The 15000-nt window shown below is 35.7% G+C and overlaps 1 protein-coding gene and 1 long non-coding RNA gene across 2 annotated transcripts; both read right to left on the reverse strand.

The window, feature by feature from the left end:
• Window positions 1-8372: 8372 nt before the first annotated feature.
• LOC144961810 (uncharacterized) lies at window positions 8373-10224 on the reverse strand. Its single transcript, XM_078894882.1, has one exon. It carries the CDS (start codon window positions 9966-9968, stop codon window positions 8373-8375), a length of 1596 nt encoding a protein of 531 aa, XP_078751008.1. The 5' UTR covers window positions 9969-10224.
• An 865-nt stretch (window positions 10225-11089) lies between these two features.
• LOC144961809 (uncharacterized) lies at window positions 11090-12723 on the reverse strand. The gene is made up of 2 exons (XR_013643285.1): window positions 12043-12723; window positions 11090-11511 (listed from the first exon to the last, which is right to left on the reverse strand). It is a non-coding gene; the product is annotated as an uncharacterized LOC144961809 (long non-coding RNA).
• Between the last annotated feature and the right edge of the window lie 2277 nt (window positions 12724-15000).

The following is a 15000-nucleotide window of genomic DNA, read 5'->3' on the forward strand; positions in this document are numbered from 1 at the left end:
ATCATCACATCAACACCCCCCATCATCATCTCTTCCCCTCATCATCATCCCACATATCTCAAATCATCAAAATCATCACATCAACCCCTTTAAAAATTTTTAAAATCATCATCATCATCATCTCATCATCATCATTATCATCCTTTTTATCTTTACCACATCCATCAAAATCATCATATATCATAAAACACATCATAAACCTCCTCCCCTCCCCCATCACCACCAAAATCTGTAAAAAAAAAAAAGTTACCCCGGGGCCCCCCCCCCCCCCCCCCCCCCCCCCCCCCCCCCCCCCGCAATTCCTCATGGCATAACCAACTTCATCCCAAAACCCCCCTTTCCCGGCCGCCCCAAAAATCCTTCCGATACTCCGGAAAAGGGCATTTTTCCCGGGGGCTAAATTCTTCGGGGGGTTATCTCCTTTTTAAACCCAAAATTCCATGGGGGAAGGGGTTATCCCCAGGGGAATTTTAGTGATGATTTTAAAAAAAAAGAAGATGTGTCATGAGAGATGATATATTTAAAGAAAATTTGATGATGGGAAAAAAAAATTTTATTTTGATGAAAAAAATAATAAGATAAAAAAAATAATAAAAAAAATGTAAAATAATTAAAAATAAAAAAATTTAAAAAAATAATAATAATAATAAAAATAAAAAAAAAAAATAAAAAAATAAAAAAAAATAACAAAAATAAATTGAATAATAAAAAAAAAGATAAAATAATAATAAAATAAAATATAAAAAAAATTTAATTTAAAAAATAATAATAATAAAAAAAAAATTTTAAAAATAATAATAATAATAATAAAAAAAAAGAAATAATATAATAAAAAAAAATTTTAAAAAAAATAAAAAAAAATAATAATAAAAAAAATAATAAAATAATAATAAAAATAAAAAATAATAAAAAAATAATAATAATAAAAATAATAAAATATATGATTTCGATGATGATAATAATTTAAAAATAAAAATAAAAATAATAATAAAAATAATTAATTTTAATAAAAAAATGATAATAATAAAAATAATAAAATAAGAAATAATAATAAAAATAATAATAAAAAAATAAAAATAAAAATTAAAATAAAAAAATAAAAATAAAAAAAATAAAAATAATAAAAAATTTAAAAATGATAATAATAATAATAAAAAAATAATAAAAAAAAATTAAAATAATAAAAAAAATAATTTAAAAAATAATAATAAAAAAAATTTAAAAAAAAATATAAAAATATTTAATAAAAAAATTAAACAACAACCCTCCCCCAAAAACCCCCTTAAATTTTTTTTCCCCCCCTTTTATCACCCCATCAGACTTCCCATCATTCGGGGCCCCCATGAATTTTTCATCCCCCTTCCCCCTTTTTTTTAAGACCAGGGGGGGAAAACCCCGGGTTTTGAAAAGGGGGTAAAATTAGTAGTAGTAGTATAGTAGTATAGTAGTAGTAGTATATAGAGTTAGTAGTTTTTTTGTTTAAAATTTAGTAAATAGTGGTTTTTTAGTATATTAAAAATTGTATTTGGGAGTTTAAAAAATTTTAAAAATTTTGATTTTTTTATGTTTTTATAGTATAAGGGGTAGTTTAGAGTGAGTAGTATTAAGTTTTAGTGGGGTTATTTTTGATTGTAGTGAAAGTTTATTAGTAGTAGAAAAATTTTAGAGTAAAAGTATTTAGTAGTAGTAGCGTGTAGTAGTGTAGTTTATAGTATTGTATTAGTGAAAAAATTTTATCGTAGAAAATTGTTAGTAGTATAGTAAAAGTATACAGTAGTGAGTATTTGGAAAATAGTTTGTGTAGTTTTTAGTTTTATAGTATTAAAAGTAGATTTGTTTATAGTAATTGAAATAGAGTTTTAAAATTTTGTAGTTGTATTGTATTTGTATTTTATATGTAGTAGTTTTTTATAGTATTTTGAAAAGTTTTGGGTCGTTTTTTTAATTTATATTTTTTTAGTTGTTTTTATTGTTGGGGGTTTTTGGGGTTTTGGGGTATTTGTTTTTGTTTTTGTGTTTTATAAAGTAGATAGAGTTTGTTTTTGTTTTATATTGTTTTAGTAATTGTAGTATAGAAAAAATTTTTTAGTTTTTTTTAAATGTTTGGGGTTTTGATTTAGTTTATTTGGGGTTTTTAAAATTTTAGGTTTTTTTTTGATTTTAGTAGTATTTGTAAAAATGAGAAATGTTTTTTTTAGTAGTTTTAAGTTTTTTTATGGGTTTTTTTTTTTTTTGTATTTTTTATTGTAGTTTATAGTATTTAGAGAAAAATTTATTTTTATTTTTAGAATTTTTAAGTAGTTTAAAAGTTTGGGGTTTAGATAGTATTGTTTTTATAGAGTATTAAGTAATTTATAGTATAGTATGTTTTGTTTTTTTTTGGGGTTTTTTTTTTTTTTGGGAAAAATTTTTAAGTTTTTTTTTTTTTAGTATAAAATTTTTTGGGTTTTATTGTATATTTTAAAAGTAGTTTAGAGTGTAGTATTGTTGAGAATTTTTTTAATTAAAGTGTTTTTTTTTTTGTAGTTTTTTTTTGGGGTTTAATACAGTAGATTAAGTTTTTTTTGTAGTATAATAGAGAAAAATGTTTTGTTTATATAGTATATAGTTATATATAGAAAAAAAAGTATAGTATAGATAGTATATAATTATTAACTTTTTAATTTATATGATTAGATTTTAAAAGAATAGTTAGTATAGTATATAAATATATATAGAGAGAAAATTTTGTAAAATAATATATTGTAATTAATATTTTTGTTTAAAAGGGTTTTTGGGTTATATGGGGATATATAGAATTTGTAGTATTAGATATATAGAGAAATAGTATAGTATTTTTTTTAATTGTATAATTAGTAGAGTAAATAATTTAATTTGGGGTTATTTTTAAAAAATAATTATAATTATAAGTAGTAGTAGTAGTGTAGTTTTTAAGTTTAAGTATAATTATAAGAGTTTATTTTAGTTAAAATGTTTTTAATTTTTATAAGAAAATATTATTATAGTATTTTTAAAAAATTTTTTTTTTTAAAGGAGTTTAGATATTGATTTAGAAAAAAGTTTTGTTTTGAATTTTTTTTTTTTTTTTAAAAATTTTTTTTTGGGGGTTTGTATTTTTTCAAAGTTTTTTTTTTAAAAATTTTTTTGTTTTGAGGTTTTTTAGGTGGAGTGGTTTTTTATTTGTTAATTTTTGAGTTAAAATTAAAAGTTTTTTTAAAATTTGGTTTTTTAAAAAAGGGGTTTTTGTATATTGTTTTGAGTTTTTTTTTGGGTTTTTTTTTTTTTTTAAAATTTTAATTTTTTTTGTTTTTTATAAGTTTTATATTATAGTAAATATTTTAAGAAGTATTATATTTTATAATTAGTATTTTTATAAAAAATTTTAGGTTTTTGTTATATAGAAATTTTTTAAAAAATTTTTTTTTAGTTGTTGTTTTTGATGTTTTATTTGTATATAATATAGAAAAATTTTATTAGTAGTTTAGTATTTTTTATAAAATTTTTTATATAGTTTTTTTAGAGTTTAAAAAGTTTTAAAAGTATATTTGTATAGTAGTATATAGTTTTATATGTAGGGGTAAAGTTAAATATAGTAGTTTTTGTGTATTGTTTTAGTATTTTTTTTAGATTTTAGTGTTGTATTAATTATGTAAAAAATTTTTGGGTTTTTTGTATTTTGAATAGTAGTATTTATAGTAATGTTTTTTAGAAATTTAAAATTTTTGTAAAAATTTTTTACTTTATTTTAAAGATAAAAACCCGACATTACTGTGGGGTTTTTTTTTTTTTTTTGGGGGGTCGAGTCAACCGATAGCTCAATGGTCTGGATTCGAACTGGTATGCGCGCTATGGCTCTCGTTACCAGCTGCACCACTCAACCTATATCACAAAGGTCAGGTTTAATCTAGGGGTGATTAAGAATTGCCTTAGGGTCCCTTATAACCTAATTGTATTAATAACAAGTGAGTCAAGACAATAGTAACGCCCAATGCAATAATAACAATTCTATACATAAAGTTTAATTAGATTGTTACAGGAAAAGATAGAAAGAATAAGTATTTATTTAATATCAGGAAGAATAGCTCTAATTGAGTGGATCTAATCTATTATATATTTTATTTGTTACTTTGATATAATCATATGTGTCTGTGGAAAATACATTTGAAAATGGTATAAGCCCGTTTGGCTTATCTTTATCCCGTCGGCTTGCTTGACTGAGGCAAATGTATCAGCTAGTTCCAGGTTGGCGCCTGCTTTGCAGAGTTTTCTGGACATCACAACAGTGTGTTGTAGTTAGGCTGACATCAGGGGTTTACCGCTGTTCAAGGACTGGGATGCAGGGATTCGGCACAACTGGGTGCTCCAACGACACGGAAAAGGACCAGGAAAATGGCCAGGAATCAGGATCAGGACAAGGACCTTCAATTTAAGAGTTAAAACAACAAGGTCTTAGAGCCAATCGAGTTTGTCTTTCGCCACCGAATCGTCCTTGAGCGACACATCATAATAGCCTTTATTTGCCGACAAAGGCAAGGAGAAGCAGTAACTTCATGATAATGGGAGTTAGTATATTGTTTAAACATCAACTGACAGTCGAGCTATCTTACATGATGAGAATTTAACAGGGTTGTGTCCCTGTATTTCTTTATTTATTTTTATTAATTATAATTGAGGTTATGATGTGTGGCCGGCGATTGGCGGTGGGGTACAGACATTCAAGCAATATGCATATTGAATATAAATGAAATAATAACATTGATCATAAACAACTGTTAACTATAGAATAAGATACATATAGATATAGTTTTGTACAGGTATTCCAACTACGAACATCCATGGAATAGCACAGTTAAAATATATACACAAACTATAATATTAATAATAGATTAAATTGAATTCACAGTAATATCTCGTTCAACTTTGAATGTTAACCAATAATTCATTTTACCTCCAGCCGAGATAGACAAACTTTTACAAGTTTGAAATTGGAGAGATAGCTCTTTTCTCGTGGGCTTCTTAGCGTGTGTGTGATAAGATTCCTAGATGAATTTGGTTTTATGAAATGGAAAAGAGCGTCTGAATTATGGAATAGCCAATCCGAAGAATCTTCCTGTTTTAGATAGCCAATGATATCCAGATGCTTTGGTAAGAAAGAATAACGGAGAATTGCCGGAGAGACAAGAACAGTAATTGCAATTAAGCGACTCTTGAACGAGACAAGGACCTCAGGGCATATGCACGATGGCGACTTGTTTGGAAAAGGTAATTAGCAGGTGGCATGAATACAATGGGCAGACAATTTGAACAGGTAAATAAGCCTTAAGCTGAAAGTGAATGTTCCGTTATACAATGGAAATGTTTCCCACCTAACGACCAGAATTTCCGTTAGAAAGATTTGGAGCTTTATTGGAGAAAGGCTGTCCATGTTTTGATTATCTTACTTGAGGTGTTAATCTGCCTTGGCAAATATATATGTCTCGTCCACTAGGTTTGAAGTGGTTTTGAACCGAGACGCTGACGAATGATAAAGAAACACGCAGTGAAAGAAAATCGCTCGTCACATTCTCCCCCTCTTGAAAAATCTCCTTGTGAGATTAAAATTAAGTCTAGTTAAAATCATCTGAGAAACGTGGACAATAAGATAGTACTGGAAGTACGGTTATGCTGTTGTGGCGTCATCGGATACCGGATGGCGACTTAAGAAGTCGGCTCCATGGTTATCAGTGCCTTTGATGAATTCCACATGGAACGAAAATTGCTGTAGTATTAGCGACCAACGCATGAGTTTAGCGTTTAATTGTTGAGCTGTGGCCAGAAATAGAAGTGGCTGATTGTCGCATTGAACAGTGAAGTGACGTCCATAAAGGTATATTTGGTATTTTTGTATGGCCCATACCAGGGCAAGACATTCCTGCTCCACTGTTGAGTATCTTTGTTCCGCAGGCGATAATTTTCTACTTGCGTAAGCAACAGGGTGTAGGACTGTAGGGTCATCGAGGTCAGGTTGAAGTAACGATGCGCCTATTCCAATTTTACTTGCGTCTGTCCTCAGAATGAAAGGTTTGTTGGGGTCAGGTAAGCGCAGTACGGGTCGTGACGTCAGGATCCTTTTAAGAGCGTTGAAAGCGTTTTCGCATTGTGGGGTCCATTGTAATTTATCGGGCCGTGATTTATGGGTCAGATCCGATAGAGGCGCGGCAAGAGAGTTGAAATTTTTTATGTAGGACTGATAAAAGCCACAAAGTCCAAGGAATGACCTCACGTCTTTTTTTGTGGTTGGTTGTGGTGCATTTCTAAGTTTTTCCACATTTTTCAATTCGGGCGTAACTGTTCCCTGTTGCAGCTCGTGTCCTAAAAATTCTAAGTTGCGATACCCAACTTACATTTTGTCGGGCGTGCTGTGAGCCCGGTCTCCTTTAGGCGTTCCAAGAGAGCATTGAGAGTTTCCAAATGTTGTGGCCAGTCCTCTGAGGCTATGAGTAGATCGTCCATGAAATGAACTATGTTGTGACGTTTGACAAGCGGTTGCAACAACTCAATCATCATTTTTGAAAATATACTTGGCGCGTTATGTAGTCCAAATGGCATAACATTGTAGTGTAGTGGCCTTGGTGTGTACTGAAAGCAAGGTATGGCCTCAGATGTTCCGGAATTGCTATCTGATGGAACCCACGGGATAAATCCACCTTAGAAAAATATTTGGCTTTGCTAAGGCGAGAAAACATTCGTGCCGTGTTTGGTAAGGGCTGAGGTTGAAATTGAGTGACGGCGTTGAGCTTCCGGAAGTCCACGCGACACGGTGTTCTCCACTAGGCTTGCGAACCAGTACTAGAGGAGCGCTGTATGGCGAATCGGATTTCGATATTATGCCAGCTTTTAACATGGCCTGAATTTCTTCCTCGATTACTGTCTCCTTTGCTATAGGGACTGGGTAGGGCTTACATCGTATAGGCTTGTGGTCAATTAAGGTCATGTCAAAATTTACGATGTTGGTCCGTCCTGGTTTGTCTGTCAGAGTGGGTGAGTGTTGAATTAAAATGTCTTGCAACTCGTGTCGTTGCGTCTCCGACAGCTCTTGGTTGATGGCGACATCTGTGTGTGTCTCCTGTCCGACCAACGGTAGGTCTGGTGCCAAGTGCTCCGTGGCGGGAATTTCCTCTGCCACCATCATGACCATGAGATGAGAGGAGGGAGGTCTGTCGACAAATTTTTTGAGTAAGTTAATGTGGTATGTTTTTTCCTTTCCATCCACATTTACGACATAATTTGTCCTTGACTTCTTCTTAATGATGGTATAAGGGCCTTGCCATTGGATCTGCAGCTTGTGGGTTCCGCTTGGAAGTAAGAGCAGAGCTTTATCTCCTTCCTGTAGTTCGCGGTCCCTTGCTTTTTTATTATAATATTTCGCCTGCTTTTTCCGTGCCTCTCTGAGGGTGGAAGCGGCGATTGACCAGCTTGTGGTTAGTCTGTCTTTCAGGTCATTAACGTACTGGGAGGCATTTTTGACCGTTTCATCCACGTCATCTTCTGTCCAAAGCTTTTTTAGCGCCTCAAGGGGTCCTGCAATGGGTCGTCCGAAGAGTAGGGTTGCTGGAGGAAAGCCCGTAGAGGTATGTGGAACCTCTCGGTAAGCATAGAGGGCTGGGGCGACGAAGGTATCCCATGTTTCCGGCCTGTCTTTCACTAACTTTTTTAACATTGAAATTAGTGTTCCATTAAACCGTTCCACTTGTCCGTTGCTCTGCGGATGATAGACAGAGGTGGTCAGGTGCTCAGTGTGGAGTAGGCGATAGACATCTTCCATAAGTTTGCCACAGAACTGAGACCCATTATCCGTCAGTATTTGTTTTGGGAATCCGAGTCGTGAAAATATGCCTATAAAAGCGTCGGCCACTGTCTTTGAGTCTATGCGCGGTAGCGGTGTCGCCTCGGCCCACATAGTGCATGTGTCCACGAGGGTCAGTATGTACATGTTTCTCTTTTTTGTTAAAGGGAATGGTCCGACTATATCAGCGGCAACGCGTTCAAAAGGAGTGCCTACAATTGGCATCTCGCCTAAGGTCACTGGGACTGTGTAGGTCCGAGCAGATTTCCGCTGGCAGATGGGACAGGATTTGACGAAACGCTTAATGTCTTCAGTGATGCCGGCCAATAATAGTGAGTTGAGATGCGATCTGATGTGGCTGCTGTTCCCATGTGTCCACTAAACGGAATATTGTGTCCCATTTCCATAATCTGTCGACGATGAGTGGCTGGCACGACAAGCTGAAGGCGGTCTTGACAGGCAACTCGATATAGTAGTCCACTTTGGATTACAAACCCTTTTTTTCTCGGTATATCGCCTTTTTCCGTCACTTTGGCGAAGCAGCGCGCTAGCGTAGTATCCTCGGCTTGAGCCTTTTTAATTTCTTTTGGTCCTGGATTTGGTAATAGAGTTGGTAAATCATGTTGAACCTGTGCCCTTGTCTGCATGGGACAAGCGTGAACTGGTGCTTCGGCGTTCCAAGAAATACATATTTGCATCCAAGGATGAGAGGGTGAGTAGGGGCGTCTAAGACTCCAGCAGGTATTGTTCCTACTACGTAGGGAGAGGAAATTTCGATATTGGCTATCGGAAGTGACAGAGGTGGGGTGTCTTTAGTAGCGCACTGAATCTTGATAATTTTGTCCGTGAACTGGTCTGGCCGAACCAGGTCGCGTGCTACGACCGCGTGAAAATCTAATCCCGTGTCGTAGAGAACAGTCACATCCTTCCCATTCACTTTGACTGTGTCAACGACTGGAGGGTGATCCGACGGTTCTTTTGTTTTTAGAGGGTGATCGTCAGAAGTGCGTCCTACGTTGGCACTGACCGGTTTCCCTTTCTGATGACCGTTACGCTTGTTATCGCGACGGCATTCCTCTGTTGCATGTCCCTTCATATTACAGTTCTTGCAATATAGGTGTTGTTTGTGTTGTGTTGTGTTACTTCTTTGGTATTGGGTGTTGTTATTCTTCTTTTCATACGGTGACGGAAATTTGGTTCTTTCTTCATATGAGGTGGGCGGTTTCTGAATCTGGTGTTGTCTCTTTTCGGTGAGGTGATTTTCTTGCGCTGTCGCAAACCGGTCAGCACATGTTACTATATCGTCCAGTTTATGAGCGCCTTGCTCATCGACAAAACGACGGACATCCAGGGGCATTGCATCTCTCAGCTGTTCCACCATGATAAGCTGGTTTAATCCCTCATAGGTGTCTGGGTTGCCAGATAGTTTCAACCATTGTTGGAGGCTGAGTTGTAGGTGATCTGCCAACTGGTGGTATGTTTCATGTCTGTCCTTCTTTAATGTTCGGAATTTTCTACGATATGATTCTGCGCTGACATCAAAGTGTCTCAGTAGGGATGACTTTAGCTCCTGAAAGTTATTTTTGTTGTCCTGTGTCAGGCGAGAGTAAACATCATAGGCTTTGCCCTTGAGATGCTGAGACGCTTTGAGTGCCCATTTGTCCTCCGGAAGATCATATGAGATCGCTAACTCCTGGAATCGCGTTAACCATTGATCAATCCCTTCAATGTGTGGGTTGAAAGTTTCTACCGGGAACGACATTACTTTATCAATGCTCCCATTGCTCTGACTAGATGGAATGGGGCTATGGGTAGAGAGTCTGTTTTCTGCCATGTCTCTTGTTAAAGACATTTCAATTTCCTTTTGGCGTGTGCGCTGCATTTCTGCCTGAGCACGCTCTCTCTCCAGTTCCAGATCTTTGTCTTTCAAAGCCTGTTCATGTTTCCGCGTTTCCTCGGCTTCTTGTCTAACACGCTTCTCCTTTTCCTCCTCCTGTTTTCTAACACGCTTCTCTTCCTCTTCAAGTCTAGTAATCTCCCTTTCTGCGTTTTCGTTGACATAGGCAGATAACTGTTCACCAGAAAGGCCCAATTCTTTTCCTAACTGGATAAACTCGCGTCTAATTGTAACGCCAGTAGCCATGGCTGATTAATTACAGATTGAACAACTGCAGAAGGTGAATGAGAATGATGCGATAGGTGGAAGGAGGAGTAGAGCAGAAAGTAAACAAATAGAACTTTGCCAGTAAGGGTTAAATATGAATGAAGACAACAGTGAAGTAAGTCACAACACACTGTTGAAAAGTGCTAGGTTTCGCTAAGCCAAATTTCAATATATGACACACACAGTGACACAATACTTAGAAAGAGTAGTTATTGCCTTGGCTAAATTTGGCGTGCTCGTGTCAATAGAGAGATAATACTATTTACCGTTACACGTGTAAACAACAACTTGCAAGATGGCCTAACTTGAAGTTAGAGTGACTGTAATTTTTAATTAAGATTTGTTTAACTTAATTTTTGAAGGGGGGGGGGGGGGTATTCTCGGAAAGGGGGGGGGGGGGTATTCCCGGCTGAAGGTCCAGAATTTATGGCAACAATGGCATAAAAAAAGTGGCAATGAAATAACAATTTATGTTTTGTAAACTGCTTTAAAATTACGTTGCCTAACTATGCATAATTAAATTAACATGGTTGTCATAATCATAATCATAAATCAGTGTTAGTAAACTAATTATAGATTAGTGAAAATATAGAAAAATGGGCATGTTCCAATTTCAAATGTAACCACAGTGACTTTTCAATAATAAATAAGATTTCTTCCCTATGATATTTGTAATTAATTAATCAAATGATTTATTGATTGGTTTGATTTAAGGTAGATATATTTACGAGCCCCCAATGTAATAGAATGCTATTGTTAAATTGAGATAGTAGCAGAAGTAAATAATGGGTGTTTAAATATTATATCTAGATTAATGACTCACATATTATTATATATTAAAGATTCATAATCCCGGACGAGCCTACCATTTTGTGGCGGGTTGTGTGTTTTTTTGTGGATCGAGTCCAACCGATAGCTCAATGGTCTGGATTCGAACTGGTATGCGCGCTATGGCTCTCGTTACCAGCTGCACCACTCAACCTATATCACAAACGGCTCAGGTTTAATCTAGGGTGATTAAGAATTGCCTTAGGGTCCCTTATAACCTAATTGTATTAATAACAAGTGAGTCAAGACAATAGTAACGCCCAATGCAATAATAACAATTCTATACATAAAGTTTAATTAGATTGTTACAGGAAAAGATAGAAAGAATAAGTATTTATTTAATATCAGGAAGAATAGCTCTAATTGAGTGGATCTAATCTATTATATATTTATTTGTTACTTTGATATAATCATATGTGTCTGTGGAAAATACATTTGAAAATGGTATAAGCCCGTTTGGCTTATCTTTATCCCGTCGGCTTGCTTGACTGAGGCAAATGTATCAGCTAGTTCCAGGGTTGGCGCCTGCTTTGCAGAGTTTTCTGGACATCACAACAGTGTGTTGTAGTTAGGCTGACATCAGGGGTTTACCGCTGTTCAAGGACTGGGATGCAGGGATTCGGCACAACTGGGTGCTCCAACGACACGGAAAAGGACCAGGAAAATGGCCAGGAATCAGGATCAGGACAAGGACCTTCAATTTAAGAGTTAAAACAACAAGGTCTTAGAGCCAATCGAGTTTGTCTTTCGCCACCGAATCGTCCTTGAGCGACACATCATAATAGCCTTTATTTGCCGACAAAGGCAAGGAGAAGCAGTAACTTCATGATAATGGGAGTTAGTATATTGTTTAAACATCAACTGACAGTCGAGCTATCTTACATGATGAGAATTTAACAGGGTTGTGTCCCTGGTATTTCTTTATTTATTTTTATTAATTATAATTGAGGTTATGATGTGTGGCCGGCGATTGGCGGTGGGGTACAGACATTCAAGCAATATGCATATTGAATATAAATGAAATAATAACATTGATCATAAACAACTGTTAACTATAGAATAAGATACATATAGATATAGTTTTGTACAGGTATTCCAACTTACGAACATCCATGGAATAGCACAGTTAAAATATATACACAAACTATAATATTAATAATAGATTAAATTGAATTCACAGTAATATCTCGTTCAACTTTGAATGTTAACCAATAATTCATTTTACCTCCAGCCGAGATAGACAAACTTTTACAAGTTTGAAATTGGAGAGATAGCTCTTTTCTCGTGGGCTTCTTAGCGTGTGTGTGATAAGATTCCTAGATGAATTTGGTTTTATGAAATGGAAAAGAGCGTCTGAATTATGGGAATAGCCAATCCGAAGAATCTTCCTGTTTTAGATAGCCAATGATATCCAGATGCTTTGGTAAGAAAGAATAACGGAGAATTGCCGGAGAGACAAGAACAGTAATTGCAATTAAGCGACTCTTGAACGAGACAAGGACCTCAGGGCATATGCACGATGGCGACTTGTTTGGAAAAGGTAATTAGCAGGTGGCATGAATACAATGGGCAGACAATTTGAACAGGTAAATAAGCCTTAAGCTGAAAGTGAATGTTCCGTTATACAATGGAAATGTTTCCCACCTAACGACCAGAATTTCCGTTAGAAAGATTTGGAGCTTTATTGGAGAAAGGCTGTCCATGTTTTGATTATCTTACTTGAGGTGTTAATCTGCCTTGGCAAATATATATGTCTCGTCCACTAGGTTTGAAGTGGTTTTGAACCGAGACGCTGACGAATGATAAAGAAACACGCAGTGAAAGAAAATCGCTCGTCACAATTACCATAGTCAAAAAAGCATTTATTGAATGTCAACACCACCATTTAGACTGTAGATTATTCCAGCTTCGAGACTTTTTCCATTTCATTTATTATATAAGTATATCACTGTTGTTTGAGTTGTCTGTGACTTTATATGATTTTTATTGTTATGCTTTTTATGATAGTACTTTATGACAGATAAGTACCCTTACATAATCTTGGTCTGCTTCACGTAAGGACGTATTCATGCGGCTATGTGGTCTAGTGGTATGACACTCGCTTTCGGATCGGAAAGTACTGGGTTTTAAGCTATGCTCGGCACATAGTTGAGTCATTGCAAAAGACTCTATACTCACATTCTCTCAGCGTACTCAGGTGTAAAATGAGTACCTGGCTGTTTACAGCGTTGTCTATGTCCCAAAAAAAAAAGTCATATCGCCTAACATGCGTCATGTCACGTCCCACATGTTAAGTGTTGCTCTTTTCCAGGGAACCCTTGTAACGCGTTTTGAGCACGTTTAGTGGATATTGCGCTACATAAAAGAAATCTCAAAATAAATAAAAAAGCTCAAAATAGCTTGAGATAATTTTTTAGTCAGACTCTTTAATGACGCACTTTGATTATTTTTGTTTTGTTATCTCCCTTGACCCGTTTTTCTATTTATAGATGGCCTAATGTAAACAAACAATGAAAACCTTTGGCTTGTAGAATTAGCCATGGTCAACGTGCACATATAAGCAGGTCTGATAACCGAACGCAATAACGGGTCTGATTAAACGTTGTTGTAATGGAGCATATAATATTTCGTTGGTGTAGGAGTATTTCCATTACAACAATGAGCCCATAATAAATTGGGTTATCAGACCTGAAAATAAGTACACGTCAGCCATGGTAGATCTAACGGCATTCTGAGTTGGATGGTATAAGAATTCTAGTTTTACTTCAGTTTAGTAGTCAGTCTCACCATAGCCAAATTTTGACTTACCTTACTTACCCGGGTTCCATCTCTTTCCAGAGGTCGGATGTCATGGCCTTCCATCCTTTACGGTCCATTGCAGCCTCGTTACAGTCTGCCATGCGCCGTCCTGTAGCTTCCTTGATGCCATTTGTCCAGGATTTCCTTTGTCTTCCTCTGCCTCTCTGTCCTTCAATTCTTCCCTCCATTATCCTTTTTTCGAGACTATCATGTCTTCGCATATGTCCAAAATATGAAAGCTTTTTGTGCTTCATAGTCAAAAGAAGTTCTTTTTGTTTTTGGCCCATTAGGTCGAGGACTTCGATGTTTGTTTTTCTTGCTGTCCAAGGTATTTTCAGCATTCTCCTGCACGTCCACATCTCAAAAGCTTCAATACGTTGTTCTGTCTGTGCGGTTAGTGTCCACGTTTCACAACCATAAAAGAAAATGGACCACATATAGCATTTGGTGCATCTCATTCGTGTTCTGATGGAGATATTTGTGTTGGTGAGGATTGGCTTTCGTTTCATGAACGCATTTTTGGCCAGCATTATTCGTCTCCTGATCTCTTTGTCAGACTTTGCATCGGATGTTACCAGCTGCCCCAAGTACGTGAACTCCTTTACTTGTTCCACCTTATCGTAAGTTTAAAAATAAGACCCCCACCCCCCCCCCCCTTCCGCAAAAAAAAAGAAAAAAAAGAAAGACAAACAACAAACAAACAAAGGAAAAACCACAAAATAACTTGAACTTTTATATAGTTCAATATCCACTAAACGTGCTCAAAGCACTTTACAACATTGACAAGCAGCAACACGTAACACGTAGAACGAGACATGACGCCTGTTAGGGCGATATTACAATTATTTTTTTTCCGATAGAGACAACGTTGTTAAAGACCAGGTACTCATTCTACCTACACCTGAGTACGGTGAGATAATATGAGAAAAGAGCCTTTTCCAAGAACTCAACTATGCGCCGAGAGAGGCTCGAACCCAGGAGCTTCCGATCCGAAAGCGAATGTCATACCACTCGACCACATAGCCGCACAAGACCTGTCACCCTATCAGGGATCAGAGAGATAACAGGCTCGTGTTTTTTAGACTAAGGATATGAAAAGGTTTTTGTTTTGTAAAGTATGTATACAAGCGTGTTTCTTTTATTTTTCCATTTATCCCGTCCTAAATGTTTAATGTTGCTGTTGGCCAGGGAACCATTGTAAAGCGCTTTGAGCACGTTTAGTGGATATTGCGCTATACAAAAGCTCAATTTTATTATCTTATTATTATTTATGTTTCAAGATAATTCTACGTCGTACTTTGGACCGGGATCAGAGAAACACAAAACTATCTGGAAAGCCAACCTGGTCGAGGTGAGCGCATTTTTGTATTCTTATTTCTTCTTC

This window comes from Berghia stephanieae, unplaced genomic scaffold, assembly GCF_034508935.2.
Source record: "Berghia stephanieae isolate SIO BIC M18660-M18661 unplaced genomic scaffold, UCSD_Bste_1.3 scaffold421, whole genome shotgun sequence".
Lineage (NCBI taxonomy): Eukaryota > Metazoa > Mollusca > Gastropoda > Nudibranchia > Aeolidiidae > Berghia > Berghia stephanieae.

What these genes read in the sequence shown, in the direction of transcription:
- LOC144961810 (XM_078894882.1), bottom strand. Translation starts at nt 9,968, where the DNA reads ATGGCTACTGGCGTTACAATTAGACGCGAGTTTATCCAGTTAGGAAAA.